At 37.6% G+C, this 18,177-nt stretch overlaps 1 protein-coding gene across 2 annotated transcripts; it reads left to right on the top strand.

Moving 5' to 3' along the window:
• Positions 1-881: 881 nt before the first annotated feature.
• LOC113044282 (bifunctional 3'-phosphoadenosine 5'-phosphosulfate synthase 1-like) lies at positions 882-16,459 on the top strand. Of its 2 annotated transcripts, XM_026204235.1 has the most exons (13): positions 997-1,098; positions 1,342-1,475; positions 1,927-2,041; positions 2,140-2,375; positions 2,856-2,994; positions 4,410-4,528; positions 5,274-5,387; positions 5,509-5,620; positions 7,193-7,398; positions 10,120-10,255; positions 10,427-10,695; positions 12,729-12,958; positions 15,393-16,459. In XM_026204235.1, the coding sequence occupies exons 2-13, from the start codon at positions 1,419-1,421 to the stop codon at positions 15,529-15,531; spliced, it is 1,872 nt and encodes a 623-aa protein (XP_026060020.1). In that variant the 5' UTR covers positions 997-1,098; positions 1,342-1,418; the 3' UTR covers positions 15,532-16,459. The 2 variants fall into 2 exon arrangements, with proteins under 2 accessions (XP_026059934.1, XP_026060020.1); XM_026204149.1 differs by lacking the exon at positions 1,342-1,475 and having other exon boundaries at positions 882-1,098.
• Positions 16,460-18,177: the final 1,718 nt, after the last annotated feature.

Genomic DNA, 18,177 nt, shown 5'->3' on the forward strand with positions numbered 1-18,177 from the left:
CCACAAAATGCCACAATAAATAAAGTACTAATAAAGTACCCCCCCCCCCCCATTCAATCTAAGTTACCAATAAATGTTGTGCTGTCGGCATCAATGTGGGGGTGCAGTTAGTGTACACAAACTATTATTGTTTTGCATATCCTTTTGTGTTGTACCACTATGAAGCATGTCTCTAATAAAAATGAAAGCACTACATGGCAGGTGACTTAAAATTAATTATATACTTTTTATACTACTTTTTCACACAAGTGCCAAAATGTTTTTATATACTTCATCGCAGGTCAAGACTAAGTTCACTTATAAGTATGTAGCTGCAAAACACTACTAGAATTGTAACATATATACATTTTAACATATATATATATATATATATATATATATATATATATATATATATATATATATATATATATATACATACACATTGTTTACATTTATAATATGCAGTGAATAACAATGCACAAACAGTGACACTTTGAATAAAGAATACAATACAAGCTAATTTTAACTAAAATACATACATATATCAGCAGTAATATATATTAAAAAAACATTCAAATGTAAAAGAGATGGTTGCCTTAAATTTAGGTTTGTTCATAAAAAAAAAAGTTTTTTTATTGGGACAATGGGGCCCACATAAATGATGTAGCCTGATGTAGTAGGGATATATACAGATCTAAGGTATCTATAAACAGCAAAATATAAAACAGAATATGATTGGTTGTGCTATTTTTTCCTCTGCACGTCATGTCCCTCCCTTGACCTAATGCTTGTTTGCGTTGGTTTCCACGGCTATGTGAACGACTTCTGAATTGTCCAATCGCGAAGGGCTTTGATGTCATTCCGACCAATCCGATTGTCTAGTAGGCGGAGACTCGACACATTAGAGGCGGGACTTTCCGAGGCCTCCATCACTTCCCGTGCCGCAGCCTGTAAACCTCTCCACAGTGGACCCGGCACTTCATTAAAACATCTCCTGCGAATATTTGTAGCACCATTTCTTTGTTTATCTATAAAGTGTGTATTAAGCAGCTCAGAATGGAGACATGTGGTAACTCGAGTAAGAAGCAGAAACTGAGTAACGCGCCTGAGAGCTGGGTGAGTAACGTTAACGGCTGAATTAATGTCGAGGGATGTCTGGCATTACTAATGTGGTACAGTTACAGTAATATGATGTTTTTGTTTATGATGAATCTGACCCATCTTGTTTCAACTGATAATATAAGCGAAGTCCAGAATAATCATTCCTGTAATAGAAGTCCTTAGTTGGTATAAATTCATGAAAAAGATACGTAATATAATCATTTTATGCGTACATTTTGCCTGTTCCTTAAAACCTAGTGTGCTGACCACCTATACAGCATTTCTGAGCAGCACAAGTACGACTATCATCACTTTTTGGACGTTTACTACGATACATGGCTTCTAGGACGTGTACCATGGTATTCTTTGGAGTGTTATGGTACAAATATATGGTAATGATTCAGTACCACATTCTATATCTATGGTAGTACATTCAGTGTTTTTGTAGACATGTGCACTTTGAATATTATCAATAAAAATGACCATGCTTATTTGGACATGGTACCATGATACCACAATTTTCTTGGTGAATGTATTATGGCATGTGTGTCTGTGTGTTTTACATTTGTATGTGCATAATATCTATCTATCTATCTATCTATCTATCTATCTATCTATCTATCTATCTATCTATTATTAAAAATAATAACCATTTAAAATGATATAACACCAAGAGACATTCATAATATGCAGTATGCAATGCAATACAATACAACAAAACTGAACTGAAAATTGAAACTATCTTTAAGTGTTTCACTTAAGACAGTCAAACAGGGGGTCTTTTTCAGAAATGAGACAGATTAAATGAATGTGACATAAATATGTTTCCTGGAATTTGTGCAGGGAATGCAACGAGCCACCAATGTGACGTACCAAGCCCATCATGTGAGCAGAAACAAGCGTGGCCAGGTAGTCGGCACAAGAGGAGGATTTCGAGGATGCACGGTGTGGCTGTCAGGTGCTCTGACAACCCCTCTTCTGTTATTTGGTTATGTTTCCATGGTTGTATCTAAAATTTTCTTTAAATATTCTGACCTATTTGTTTTGCATCCTCAGGGTTGTCTGGTGCGGGTAAGACGACGGTCAGCATGGCTCTGGAGGAGTATCTGGTGTGTCATGGCATCCCCTGCTACACTCTGGATGGAGATAACATCAGGCAGGGCCTCAATAAGAACCTGGGCTTCAGTCCTGAAGACCGCGAGGAGAACATTCGTCGTATCGCAGAAGTGGCTAAACTGTTTGCTGATGCTGGTCTTGTGTGCATTGCCAGCTTCATTTCCCCATACAGCAGGGTGAGAAACAAACAGAGCTGTGCGGATGTGTGTGCATAACACTTTTTAACCCTGTAAAGCCTGACATATGAAATAATAATCAGAAAGATCTATTTTATGTTTTAGAAAATTGACGATTTTATTGAACCTTTTTTAAAACAAATATGCATATGTTTGTATGTTTATTATATTTGATACATCAGGCTTTTATGGCTCATAGAGTATAAATTAGGAGAATACTGAACTCTAGGAAGTAAACACTCAAGGAAGTAAAAAAAAAACAACCAAACTAAGCAAAAATATTGTTTCTTTTTTTTTTTGTTGCAGATATTTGATAAATATTTAAATGGTCAAAAAGTAAGATGAAATTCTGATTTTATGTAATTAAAAGGTACATTGGATGCAAAAATAACTTTTACATGATGTTTGCATATAAATGTGTCTTAGTGGACAGAACCAGCCTACAATGATAAAAATCCATTCTTTGCTGCATGTCCACAGGACCGCCTGAATGCAAGGAAGATCCATGAAGCTGCCGGCCTTCCATTCTTTGAGGTGTTTGTAGATGCTCCTCTGGATGTGTGTGAGCAGAGAGATGTGAAGGGGCTCTATAAGAGGGCCAGAGCTGGAGAAATCAGAGGTAAGACAATTACACACACACACACATGCACAAATATAAAAAAATCTGTATTTTAATTGAACACTCGTTTCTTTTCATATAATATGTGACCCTGGACCACAAAACCTGTCATAAGGATCTTATGTTTATTATCAGTTTTATTAAAGTAATCTTAATACATAATCTAAAAAAGCTGAAGAAGTAAGCTTTCCACTGATGTATGGTTTGTTATGATAGGACAATATTTGGCCGAGATACAACTATTTGAAAATCTGGAATCTGAGGGTGCAAAATATTGAGAAAATTGCATTTAAAGTTGTCAAAATATGATTTCTTAGCAATGCATATTACTAATCAGAAATGTACTTAATATCCTAATGAGTTTTGGCCTAAAACAAAAATCAATAATTTTAATCCATACAATGTTTTTTGGCTATTGTTACAAATCCAGGGTCACATATTATCAAACTTTATGTATTGTTTTGTTTATTATTTTACTGAAAGAAATCTACATAAAGTGCAATAATAGTATTATTACTGTTATTAATTATCTTAGATATTATAGTTATATTTAATGGGTCACACTGTGTGCAGTGTGAGAACTAAACCAAATCTCCAGGTGCTCTCAAGAGAACCAGACTGAAAAAACGTATGTACACCCCTGTCTGTGTGTGTGTGTGTTATTTTCAGTCACTTTTTTGATGTAGATACACTGTGTTTTATGGCTCACATTTAATCTCTAAATGGTCAGTAGTCAATAGGACAGACCGTCCTGAAGTGCTGTGACAACAAGCCCAAATCATTCTCTTAACTTCAGTGACCTGCTTGTGCAGAAATATGTGAAATGATTAAATGAGACGAGATAAGGGCTTTGGGATGTTTTGAGGCAGTGAAGAAGAAAAACACCAGGAAAAGAATTGTTAGACTTTTGCAAAATGGATAAAAAGTGGCACCTCTGGCCATCTTGGGGAACACGTTTGAGTTATTAACAGTGTGTGAGTAGTTTGAGAGTAAGCTAAAGGTTTCTGAGAGGTCACACAAAACTTTCTTAGCACACCAGTGGTGACTGACTTTCACAACTTTCTTGGTTTCCTGAAGAGATTGAGATGATTCTTGGTAAGTAGGAAATGACAGTGACTCAGTGTTTGCTGCTGTTTTTGTTATATTTAATTTCTTTTGCTGTGGAGCTGCAGATTAAGTAAGAGTGAATCAGGTGAAGAGCGATACAGGAAAGATGCAAATGTGAAAGTTGCTATCATCTTGTGATGAGAATGATTGACATATATTGCAGTAAGGGTCTTTTTCTCATGCACGTTAACTGATACATGCACAACACATCTGAGTTGCTTTATATGGTGGTGGAAAACACCAAATCATTTCTGAAATGTTTCCAGTAAATATATATGTTTCCGCTGATGAATGGATTGTGTTCTCAGGGTTCACCGGAATAGACTCTGAGTATGAGAAGCCAGAGGCGCCTGAACTGGTTCTGAAGACGGATTCTTGCAGTGTGAACGAGTGCATCCAGCAGCTCCTGGACCTCCTGCAGGAGAGAGTCAGTTCATTCCATTTATTCATGTTAAAGTGAATTCAGTCCGAGCCTCAGGCAGCTATAATGCACATTTCAAATGAGTAAAACAGCACTTGCCACAGAAGTGTTTGTCGCATCAATGAGTATGTTATGTGCACATTAATATTCTAATATGAATCTGAACCTTGCAAATTTATAATTAGTAAGATGATGGCCATTTGTCACCCCTGTTTCAATTGGAAATTTGTTGCATGTGTAAACCTTATTCATAAAGTCCACTGAGAGGAAATAACTATAATAATAACTGTTTTCTATTTTAAAATGTGATTTATTCCTGTGATGGTAAAGGTGAATCTTTACTCCAGTGTCTCATTTGGTGCTCAAGAAACATTTCTAATTATTATCAATATTAAAAACAGCTGTGCTGCTTAAAAACGAAAAGGAAACTCATGGCTAAATTGATGCATTTCTGTGGTAAAAACACAATAATTGTAATTGTAAATAAGATTAATGAAATAAATTGATTTATTCTGATGCCTTTATGCATTTAAACCTCATATTTGGAATATTACATGAAAATATAGGGGTATTTGTCAATGCACTATTCGTTGGCATCCTTATTTAATTAACACAAGGTCACCGTTTTACTTTAACACTGATTCTAGTAGTAAAAGTTGCAAGTTGGCTTAGCAGTGCAACTTCTCTTTTCATCTAATCCTTTTCTTGGATATAAATGACAGTGATGTCTGTGTGTTTTGACCGTTTGCAGGACATAGTTCCTGTGGACGCATCCTATGAGGTCAAGGAGCTCTATGTGCAGGAGAACCAGCTGGACTTGGCAAAGGCTGATGCAGAGACTCTTCCAGCAGTGGAGATCACTAAGGTATCTTCCCGCCTTGAATGTCACTCAAATTCAGATCTGAAACTCCTGCGGATGGTTTGCCGACCCATTATGACTCGCGTACATCCTAACAGGGAATGTGTGTTCTGTGTCGGGGTGTTAGGTGGACATGCAGTGGGTTCAGGTGCTCGCTGAGGGCTGGGCCACTCCTCTGAATGGCTTCATGAGGGAGAGCGAGTACCTGCAGTGTCTACACTTCAACTGTCTGCTTGACGGTAAACATGATCTCATGCTAAAATGTCTTCTCATATCATACCGTCTCGCATGGATCTTTTTCATGCGTTGTGTTTTCTTAATGTAGCACTAGATGGCAACGTTCGACAGTGCAATGCACTTTTTTTTCCGACTGGTCAATATTACATTCAGAAGTGCTTTTAGAAATCATCTACTTCACATTTTACACTTTCTTTTTTTTTTATTTGCTGAATCATTTTAATTGACAATTAGCAACCCATGATGACAGTGTGAGTGAAAACTAATTGTAAAAAATATTTTGCACATTTAATAAATTAAAAACAAAAAACTTGACTGGTCCCCAACGTCAGGTGGTGAACTAAAATCTATGGTCGCACTTTATGTTACAGTCCAGTTCTCACTATTAACTACGAGTTTTGCCTCAATAAACTCCTAATCACTGCTTATTAATAGTTAATAATGTAGTGGCTAAGTTTAGGTATTGGGATAGGATTAAGGATATAGAATATGGTCATGCATAATAAGACTGTTTATTAAGTACTAATAAATAACAGTATGCTAGTTATATGCATGCTAATAAGCAACTAAATAGTCAGATTTTGTCTCTATACTAAAATGTTCTGAATCAACTTATAATCTACTAATATTTCACATTTCTGGACAGAACCAGGAGAACATCTTGGAACGGGAGACAATCGCAAAATGCATTTTATTTAACTGAGGGAATCTAAAGGCTCTGCAAGTGGATTTTAAACGGTAATTAGTGGTCGAAATAAAAGTGCTATTACAGTTTTAATGGCGGCTTGGGTTATGTTGATCGCATGCTCTCAAGACAGTTTGGGATTTTCAGAAACCCGATCGTCTGAAATAAAAAGTCGGCACCTTTTTGATTACAAGAACGACAAATGTGCGAATGGATATTTTAAACCATAATGCACATTTATAGAACTGGGTAATTACAGCAATTTTCCACACCAGACTCGAGTTTCCAAAAAGTGTCCATTTAGTTTTACGGCCTCGTAACACTCTGCTGTGTGTTGTCTTGCCTAGTATTCAAATTTCTGTTCAAGGTATGCCTTCACACTCACACACACTTATTAAGATAAAAAAAGTGGGCCTAGTAGATGCTTGAGTTTGGATTTGACAGAAATACAGCAAGGGAAATCATTAGGTGTTCATGCATTACATCACCAGCATGATTAGACTTGATAACTGCACATCACACCTTGTGTTATTGTTTTGACTTATGTTGGACCGGACTGCCATCTTTATGAAACGGACAGATTTGTGCTTGTGTTGCCTGATACTAGTTAAATTTAGATTGAGCTGAAATGGGATGCTCGCAGGACTCTTTCTTATAGAAAACAGCTGTGTCTGCTATGATGTGTGTTTCATCCTGAAAATGGATTTTAAAAGCTCATATTGCTTTAATCAAGGTGCTGGACCTCTTACGTTCTTCGAACACTCACCACTTTTACTTATCTTGACTCTTAGATCCTTAGCTATTCCTATTTAGGCTTTTAAAAGCTGTTGATTTTTCGAAGCCACAGTCTGGTTGATGTATGTGTCATGCATCTGTCCTCTGGTCATAGGTGGGGTTATTAACCTTTCGGTGCCGGTGGTCCTCCCCATCTCAAGCGGCGATAAGGAGCGTCTAGACGGCAACACTGCATTCGCGCTAGCCTACGGTGGTCGGAGGGTCGCGGTACTCCGAAACCCGGAGTTCTATGAGCACCGCAAGGAAGAGCGTTGTTCCCGGCAGTGGGGCACCACATGCAAGGATCATCCATACATCAAGGTCAGGGGGGGGGGGGGTCAATATTGACAAAACCCATGTGATTAACAGATTACTAACATAGTTTCCTAGCGAAAGTGAAGAAAGTGAAAGTTCTGAATGACCTGACACAATCACAGCCATTTAGAACATATTTGATTGATCATAATCACTAGATTGTAATTAATTAATTACTTTTACTAACTAATTACTTTTCTCTGAGCAACTCTCTTCTTTGAACTCAGAATTATGCGTTTGAATTTCAACACACTTAATGCAAAAAGAGTTGGTGTAATTATAGTTATTTAAAAAAATGTCCTGGGTATTCCAAGGTTAATAATGGCCGTGAATTGTGACTGAACAGTGGTCTTGAATTAGAAGTATAAAAGTGGCAAAACATTTTCCAAGTTTCATACCATTTTGATGAAGTAAAAAAATAGAAAAAACCAAAGCATAACATTTTCTGAACTGGATTTTTGATATTTGACACAATAGATTTCAGTGTGCTATTGTCACCACAAAATTGTAAACCTAACCATAGACGTGATGCTGGTTTGGGTACAATTTCTGATAAAGTATTTCTATCAGCTTATGTAAGCAGTTGGAAATGATTAACATCGTCCTGTATCTAATATTTGTTATTAACTCCCTCCCCTTTCTTTCTTTTCTGACTCACAAAGCACCTGGAAAGTCCCGATTATAAGAATGCTGTGAATGAGAGCACTGTTTAGACTACATACATGTTAATAAGAAAGCAGAATCACAGTGATTCAGCAGCATGATCCATTAATGCATCATTTTTCACCTGTCTGGGACAGAGCACTCTTTAGGGGAATAATTTCTTAGTTACTTCATTGCGAGCAAATATTATTGTGCTAAAGACATTACAGCTTAAATCTAATGTTTTCACCTGACTAGTGGAAAAAAACGGTCTTAAATAACTTTTAAGAAGGGACACAATGACAGTGAGTTTTCCCAGGGACATTTTCTTCTAAAATTGCATTTTGTTTGAATCTGTAATTGTGTTTAAAAGAAGAGGCTTTCCACTTCTGTCTCATTTTTGAAGGTAAAGTCATGGATATATATAGCAAGAAACGGCTAACCTGATGCTTTAATAGGTCTTTGTGTGGTCGCATTGCCAAGCTTTCATTGGACTTCACTCTGACTGAAGACAGAGCCGTGATGCCCTCGTAGTGGGTCTATGGAAACAAGGTCCCATTCTCTCTCATCTTTGCTCAGGCTTCGCTTTTGCAAACTCTTTATTCTTCGACCTCCTTCATATCACACATGTGTTTTAGTTGGATTTCTCGCCCTGCATTCTATTTAAACAGTGTTTAGGCAAGTGGCGCTCTCCTCCCCTCCTCTCCCCTCACCTTCCTCTTACAAATCTTGCAGAGTAAATACCGAACAATTGTTTCCATCTGTAAGTAGGGATTGTGGGCTTAGGTGGACTTTAATGGCTCCGCTCTGATCCAGCTCGCACTAACAGGCGCCAACGGAGAGCTTTCGGACTCTGGAATGGCCCTGCCTGTCTACTTGCCTACGGTCACAAATAAACCCATCCACAGACCAAAGAAAGAAATTGCACACAGTAAAGAAACCAGCAGCTGACTTTCTTCATTTGTAGTTAAGCTCAGTGGTGTTCTCTTGATAAGTTTTAGACTTATCACAATCCATGAACTTTGACTCATCTCGGGGGATGTCAAATGAAAAGTTTTATAAATATTCATAAAGTTAAGTATAATATACAATAATAAAAAAGTATTTGAAATTCTTGTATATGAAAGTTAAATTGTAGAATCGGTCATCTCTTTATGTGTGTTAAACTCCCTCTGCTGAAGCATGTCAATCAGCAGGACTGTAAAACTGGCCTCTATTATGTGAGATAAATGCACTTTTCCTGTTTATTTCGGCTGTCAGCTTGACAGCTGAATCCACATTGCAAGTTTTGGTGCAGGGGGATGTTAAACAGACTCGAGAACATTAACCTAATTGCATTATCTGTGTTTTTTCTCTCCCTCATTAAAAGGGGTAGAGTGCTCAACCAGTGCTACGTTATTTTCTATGACAGCTAATAGAGCTGATTTACTGTATAGATGCGATTAGTGGCAACAGATCGCTCGTTGAGTTTTTCAATCACCAGTCTCTGCAACATAAATTAAATAAACGGCTGCTACTGTTGCTATACTGCAGCCAGCAAATGACAGCTGCACATGCATTCAGTCTTCAAATGCAAAATACAGTTGGATGAAGCACTTTTAGGCCTCTCCAAGTTTCTTTTATATACGATCATATACTTGCACATAAAGTTCTCGAGCCACCAGTGCTGCTGTCAAGTCAAATCAATAGATGAAAGTCTGTGGGGTTGTGAAAAGGTATTCACCATCCTAGCGGCCCAGAATATGCCGCAAGCTGTGGTATTCTCAGCGTACTGTACTGCTTTTTAACCCTGGCCCAGTTAGTGGCTCAATGAATGCCAGTAAAGGCAGAATATTAGTAAAAGCAGACAAGAGTTGTAGCCTGATATGATAGGCAACTGTATACAATAGCTATGTTAGACCACTTTCTTACAATGTACCAAGAGTTTAAGACTATGTTCTTGCATGCATCATTTAACTGAAGGGTTCCTTATTTCATTCATGCCTCAAAGAGAGAGAGGGAAAATGTGGCAGTTTTTCCAACAATATTATACAAATGATGTTGGAAGATTGTTTGTGTTTTTCCTGATGGTGTTTCCTATGGCAGATGGTGATGGAGAGCGGAGATTGGCTGGTCGGTGGAGATCTCCAGGTACTGGATCGGATCTACTGGAATGACGGGCTGGATAGTTACAGGCTCACACCAACCGAACTCAAGCAGAAGTTTAAAGAAATGAACGCAGGTATGGAGCTACACTCAGTAGTTTCTCCTTTTGCCCTAATTTTGACTAGTGTATTGTGATTTAAGAGTCATCTTGCCCTCAAGCTGTAGCAGGCCACATAGACATCTAATTGTGTTGTCATAGACTTGCGTTCAAGTTATGATATATTAAACACTCTTCTTTCATTTTAAGATGCTGTTTTTGCATTTCAACTCCGGAACCCAGTACATAATGGCCACGCGCTGCTCATGCAGGACACACAGCGGCGTCTAATTGAACGTGGCTACCGCCGACCCGTGCTTCTGCTTCACCCGCTGGGTGGCTGGACCAAAGATGATGATGTGCCACTGGCCTGGCGCATGAAACAGCATGCAGCCGTGCTGGAGGAGGGACTGCTTGACCCCAACTCCACCATAGTGGCCATATTCCCTTCACCGATGATGTATGCTGGCCCAACTGAGGTTAGTGCAAAATGAAAAAGGACTGAGAACAGACACTTGAGGCACTCCATTAAAATAATAACTTTAGGTCAGCTGGTCATTACGATTTATTACATTTTCTTGATTTAAGTTAACTATCAAGTCATCTCTATCAAGGATATTATGTTCACAATTATGTAAATTTTCATGAATCCTTTCATGAACTTGCATACTTTAGGAATTCCATAGTGTTCGACACATGCAATATTTTATACAAAGAAGCTCTGTCAAATGTGCTTTGTACAAATAATGATAATTAAAATGCCGCTTGAAGCCGATAAACTGTTGAATGGAAAGTTAGTGGTGAGGAAGCTTGCACAGGGCACATTCCCTCATGAATCATCGGTGGTGCACTGGATTTCTGATCCGTTCCACCTAACCTGTGCTAGAGACTGAAGACAATAGGAACAGTCTCTTCTTGAGGGCATCACGCATCTTTGGGCTTTCCAGTAGGTATTGATTTGTGTCTCCTGAAGTGGATGTAAACAGAACCTAATTTTGTAGAGATCAGTAGAGTCCCTCTACAATCCATGCATGCATACACACACACACACATACACACACATACGTTTGTTTTTGTGAAAAGTGGGGACATCCCATTCGGTTGTTAAGTGATGACGTAAGAAGCGCTGTTTCCGGGTCCAAGCCTCAACTCGCGAATACGACCTCAGCAGCCATTTATGAGCACTGTTTATTCATATTAATAATTTAAGCCAAACGCTTTCAAACTTACGGTATACACTACAGTTTCCGTGCTCACAGCATCCCAAACACAAATAATTTTTATGTAAAATTTTTTCTATTTATATTTTCATTGTTTGCCTATCTGGGACTTCGGTATGGAGTTAAAGGTTAAGATTATAACTTTTTCGCTAGTATTCTATCACATTGTGAGTTTATATTAGCACCTTTTGTTGTTTTCTCGTGGTAACTGATAGAGCGTTTGGACACGGAAGCGCTTCTACGTGACGTCAGACTTAACAAGCGAATAGGCGTAATGGTTTTTATACTGTACAAACTGTATATTCTATGTCCCTACACCTAACCCTCACAGGAAACTTTGTGCATTTTTACATTCTCAAAAAAACTAATTCTGTATGATTTATAAGCGTTTTGAAAAATAGGGACATGGGTTATGTCCTCATAAGTCACCCTCTCCTTGTAATACCTGTGTCATACCCATGTCATTATACAGAGTTGTGTCCTGATATGTCACACACACACACACACAAACAACCAGCACAAATGGGAGCATTCTTCAGACAAAAGATGTTGCTGGTGTAATGTTCCATGGCTATTTTGAAGTTTCTTGTTCTTTAATCATGTGGCCGGGGACATTAAAATATTTATTGGGACCAGACAGAGTCTGTGAGACTAAAAGCAGCCCAGAGGAAGAACTCGTTCAACTCATTGACTTATGAGGAGGAAGTAAGGGACATGCTGACTCCACAGAAAAGAATTAGCTTAGGAGGTGTCTGTTGTTGTTGTTTTTTTTTAATGTCACTATCTCTGTACCATTGAACACAATTTTATATTTCCATTTGTTTTACATTATCATTGTTCTGCTAATTTTAAGCCCTGGATTGTTAATCAAAAAATGAAATCTTTCACACACTGTGTATTCAGCCTCATATTGTTCCAAACCTTTCTTTCTTTTGTGAAGAACATAAAAGAAAAGAGAAAAAAGATTTCCCAAATGTTTTTTCTGTATTTATCTGTTTGACTGGTATTTTACATTCCAATTCTTCTAAAGCCACATAACAGTTTTGTCTGAAAGACCAAGATTAAGGTTAGATGCTAATACAATATTCAAATGTGAATGACATTTGAGAGCTATGGCAGAAGGAAAGATTTTAAGAAAATAATGGTTTATATTAACCCTTTTTCTTGCACAAAGCTCATCAACTCCAATCCCCATTCACTTTAATTTTTCCACAGAAGTGAACTGGTTGAACTAACACTTAGTTAAATTGGTTATAGTAGTAAATAGATTAAATTTGAACTTTTTCCAACAGGTCCAGTGGCACTGTAGGGCCCGGATGGTGGCTGGAGCCAACTTTTACATAGTGGGCCGTGACCCCGCCGGAATGCCTCACCCAGACACAGGTAAAGACCTCTACGAGCCCTCCCATGGGGCTAAAGTTCTCACCATGGCCCCTGGGCTCATATCACTGGAAATCGTCCCTTTCAAAGTGGCAGCCTACAATAAAGTCAAGAAGGCCATGGATTTTTATGACCCCAAAAAGTAAGTTTATATCTTTTCCCCCTTTAAATTTGCCTTCCTTTTTATGAATACAAATGAACTACACAAATTGAGAAAGACAACCATCTTTAAGCATCTAATTTCATTAAATTTGAGACTTGGTTCATATTGACAGTTGTGGTAAATTGAAACCAACTGTTGAAGGCATGAATTTACTTCGTAAACATGAATGCATTGGCATGCATTTTCTATACATGTTCAAACAATCTTTCACTGTACAAACTTTTCTCCATGTCAGGCTTCCTCGATTCCGAGCTGCTTTGCCAAGAATAACAGGAAATGTTTTGTTGTTGTGAGCTTTTACCAAATTCTACGGCTTTGCTCTGTTCTTTGAAGTCATTTACAATTGGAGATCTGCCATTATTCCTCTAGCACTGTGCAAATGCTACGGAAGATGACTAACGGAAATCATGCCTTTTTGCTGCGTCTCGTCTTGCAATTAATAGTGCCCACTGCTATCGAGTTAACAGGCTTTTTAGTCATCCCTGATGAAGACCATACAGCATGTCAACATGGAGTAAAATTGACATGAAGAACAACAGGGGCTTTTAATATTGCATGATCTTTATGCTAATGCACATCCCACACAGAGTTTAGAGAAATAGCTTACAAAAGAATGAAAACTGTATCAATTACTCACCCTCAGGTCATCCCAAAACCATATATGGTTGTGTGGAGCAACAACAGCAACAAAAAGATAGGTCTTCAAATAGATGTTTCATCTGTCAAGATCTAAAGAGGGCAAAAAAAAAAGAAGAAAGGAAACCCCAGCAATTGGTTGGGGTGGGGGTGGGGGGTTCGGAGGGTTTGGGGTGGCAGACTCACACTCCGTCTGACTTTTAAAGGGCCCCGCTTGGCGCCTTAGTAAATTTATGGCATTCTGTCTGCTCCTGGAGCAGGGTGTTGGGCCTGGTCAAATTCGAGAGTAATATGGATGCTGAGTCTAATTGCCAGCCATCCCCTTTAAAGTCCTTCTCTAAAATGTCTCAAATCAGTCCAAGCTGTTTGTCGTTTAAATGCATATTAACTGTTCTCAATGGAGTTTATGCGTTCCAACCCTTCACCCCATTGAAGTGACTACCAGGTGGAATGGTGATAATTTCCCATAAACTCTAATTTTGGGGTCCATCCAATAGAAGGATGCATAATATTACTATTAGGTGCTTGCTAAGGTCGTCTGAATGCTTGTTAAGACATTGATAGGTGGTTGCTAGAGAATTAGGGGTGGTTATTATGGTGTTCCAAGGCAGGCTGCTAGGGTATTCTGAATGATTGTTAGCTCTTTGCTATGGTGTTTTAGGTGGTTACTATTACAATTTATGTTACTTACAAATTATGTTATTACAATCTGTTTTCTATTTGAATATATTTTCAAATCTAATATATTTCTTTGATGTAAAGCTGTATTTTCAGCATCATTACTCCACGTGATGCTTCAGAAATAATTTTAATGCTGATTTGCTGCTCAAGAAACATTTCTTATTATTGGTGTTGAAAACAGTTTTGCTACTTAATGTTTTTTTTTTTTTTTTTGGAAACAGTCAGGACATTTTTTTCAGGATTCTTTGATAAATAGAAAGTCAACTTTTGAATGATAGCAGCATTGTATTAATATTCTGTACCATAAGCGTATATAAAATACAAAATTATCCTATTAAACAGTCTTTCAATACCATTAAAACAGCTAATCTATTTCAAAATGCTAGAGGTTTGTTCAAATCCATTATTCAATGTTCCACATTATAAGTGCATATGAAATGTCTGCTTGACTAGACTGAAAAAATGACAGTGTTTAATGAACGTGGTCACGATAGGGAAAGCGCAGTGCAACAGTGTACGTTTATAAATTCATTGCGCTGTGCCTATTTGTTTTCATAAGGTCTGCGTCTTAATTGAAGAACAACTAATCCGTAACAAATAAACTCTATCCGTAGGAGCCGTTGAGGATTGTATTTAGACTAGCATTCTAGGTTTATTCACGCAGTTGGAGGCTAATTAGCTCTATTTATCAGATATTTCGCACTGTTTATTTTCGAATAATTTGTTTAAATGAAAATGTGTAGCCATGAGTTTGGATTTAATGACATGGGTCCGAAGTTTAGATTTCTGTTTCTTGCTAATTTATTTTTGTCTCGAAGAATGTCAGCCTGTTTACCTCGTCATCTTTGCACCGTTGACAGGAATTAAGTGGCTTGAAGAGCCACTTGAGAAAACATATTTTATCATAGAGCTCTTTTCAGAGTATAATGCATCGTTTCCTCCAGAGCGAAACAAAGGAGCAGTGTACAACACCTAGTTATTATCTCTGACGCAAACCCAGAGATTATGTTTCTTTTTCATTTTTTGTTTTTTTTTATCACATTGTCCCTTTTCCGTGCACATTTTAAAGTTCCCTCTGCCATCCCGTTTTACCCAGACACCAGGACTATGACTTCATCTCAGGAACCCGCATGCGGAGGATGGCTCGCGAGGGCCAGAACCCTCCGGAAGGCTTCATGGCGCCCAAAGCCTGGAATGTTCTCAAGGAATACTACCAGTCTTTAGAGAAGGCCTAAGCCTTTTTCCAGGTGTGGAGAGAGGCGGAAGCAATTCTGTTACAGTGAAAGAAGGGAAAGGAGGAGGAGATCTTGGTTTGTAAAAAAAAAACTAAACACACACACAGAATGATTGAACACTGGGACCACCCAAAGGACTTCTTGCACTGTTTTGGATGTTGTTCCTCATTAAATCACTGTAGGTTTCATAGTACTGAGTCTTATGGCAGCATTTTATATGTTTGGTTAAAAAAATAAAGCAAGTTAACTTTTGAAAGTTACATTTTATGTATTCAACACAGTAAAGATAGAAAACTAAACTGTTTTATTAGTAACTATGCCATCTCTATTCTTGTAAACTCCATAGTCTCTGTTACAGTTGGATGAAAGATGACGTGTAATTAAAAATTGTACACTTGCCTTAAAGAGCTTTTATCAAAAACTATTTCATTTACTGCATTGTTTTGGCTTTAATGTGTGGTCTGCTCAGTTGACAGCATCTATGGCATATTTACAAAATAAGTACAACAGAATACATTTTAACTTGATCCTTACAGCAAAAAGTCAGTAAAGTTTTGCTCAATATGTGCAAGAATAAAGGACTTTTTGCTTGGAGGGATATCAAAATAGAAGAATTATGACAGTAAGTCAGGTGTTTATCTACCTAGAACAGTAGTCATATTGCAAAAGTGATTATTTAGATAAATAAATGATGTATACATATAAATATATAAGTGCAAAATACATTGCCTGTATGTTAATGCAAACATCTTTTTTCGTTTTACCATCAAATAATTTCAACCTGTTATATTTTTGATCAGCATTATGCCACAAATGCTGTTGATAGAGCTTAATGTACTGAGCAATGAGCAATCCGTGAAGCCAAAATGTGTGCCTGGATGGGACTGTATACACTTATTTATTAGAATAAAGCCTGCTGTTTTATTCAGTGAAGTGTGGTGACAAAAGTATATCCTGTATGTTCATTTTTGCAATGGTTTATTCTAAAATCTTGACAGCTGTTTAAGGAGCTTGCTTGCAAAGCAGCAAAATCTGTGACGTTTGTCCTTTAGCTTTCGTCTAGTCTCTAACATTTCTAACCATAGTGTTTTGATATTTCTTTGTTTGAATGTAGTGTTTTGTTAAAATGATTTGACTTTGTCTTTAGCTGCTTTTTTGTAGTATTTATTTCTGTGACTTTTTGTGTTTATTGTTTTAGAATGGAAAGGCTATCAGGTAGACGTTCTTCATTTTATAATTCATAATTGTCCTGTTTAAGTTTAACAGCATTGTCCTTCTTACCTCAACGTCTTTAATAAACCATTCCACCAAAAATCCCAAATATCAGCTAGATTGATATTTAAAGTCTGTACTCTCAATCAAAATGCATGTTGAAGACATGAATATATGAAAATCAATGATCATAATGTGCATTTTCCCTAGTTCCCACAGTTAAACAGTGCCATGTGCAACTGCTGTACAAGGTCAAGGAAATATATATCAGAAAATACACACCGAGAGCCAGCTGGCCTCCAGATGCAGTCATGCCCCTGTGAAAGAGGGACACCTAGGGTTAATCCAGACTCTTTCAGGAATACCATACCCTCTCCTTTGATTCCAGCTTGGAGATGAAACGTCCAAATGTGCAAGCCGTCATGTTTTTCTGCCAGATCTTGTTCGATCTGTGATTTCGCGTCGAGTGGGGCCTTCAACACGAGCGAGTAGCACTTCAATATGAACATGACGTGAATGTTTGCCTTTATTCCTGTGGGATCACTTGAATTATTTCGTGTGAGACACAAGACAAGCCTTATATCTTTATTTAATGTGCCAGAACAAATTCAATACAAGGGTGCCCCAACTTATCTTTGTCCTTATCGCATTCAGTCAGTCACGTAACTGTGTATGATAAATGATGTTTGTAAAAGTTTCAGGCAACTGTTTTTTCCCTTCAGCAGTGTCTTATTAATACTGACAGACAGGGAAGCAGATCTCGGTAGCACCTGGTTCTTGTCTTTGCCGCTCCGCAGTAAGAGCCTCGGCCCTTTTGACCTTCCCTCCAGTGCTGAAAATGCAAACCACCATAAAGGTAAATGCAACAAGTCATGCGGAAATCATTACAGTATCCTTAACACATAAAGATGGGTGAGTGAAGTTGTTTTGAAAGGTGATGGGGAAAGAATTATTGCAGTACAAATATTTGTTTGTTGTTTATTTCTAAGTATACAAACTCTAGATTCTTGGATCGTACATAACAGTTCATGTCTTTTTAATATCTCAAACCTTTCCAGTTCATAGGTCTTGACTGCATCTGCCAATATAAATCATACAAAAAAGTCTTAAATGTTAAATATATCTATATTCTCATTATTACCAAAATCTTACTTTGCAGACAAACACGATTTTTTTCCTCTCTTAAAAAAATGGAACATTTTATAAAATTGTGACACCCAGGAAGTGACATCATTTAGACACCTTTTCTACATTGTGGTTGGAAGGTACATTGGTAAGGTTATTTTATGGAATTTGTTTTTACAAAATTTTTAGTTGTCCACTCAGCTAATCAATTCTGTGAACATTACTGTAAGAAAAATATATATATTTTTTTTATACTATATAGTATTATATGGTTCTAGCAATGCCCAGGTCATGGGTTCACTTCCCAGG

This window comes from Carassius auratus, chromosome 1, assembly GCF_003368295.1.
Source record: "Carassius auratus strain Wakin chromosome 1, ASM336829v1, whole genome shotgun sequence".
NCBI classification, from domain to species: domain Eukaryota; kingdom Metazoa; phylum Chordata; class Actinopteri; order Cypriniformes; family Cyprinidae; genus Carassius; species Carassius auratus.

What these genes read in the sequence shown, in the direction of transcription:
- LOC113044282 (XM_026204149.1), top strand. Translation starts at nt 1,039, where the DNA reads ATGGAGACATGTGGTAACTCGAGTAAGAAGCAGAAACTGAGTAACGCG. An exon ending in TGGACCTCCTGCAGGAGAGA is followed by an intron (nt 4,529 to 5,273) that starts GTCAGTTCATTC and finishes GACCGTTTGCAG; the next exon opens with GACATAGTTCCTGTGGACGC. An exon ending in TGTATGCTGGCCCAACTGAG is followed by an intron (nt 10,696 to 12,728) that starts GTTAGTGCAAAA and finishes TTTTTCCAACAG; the next exon opens with GTCCAGTGGCACTGTAGGGC.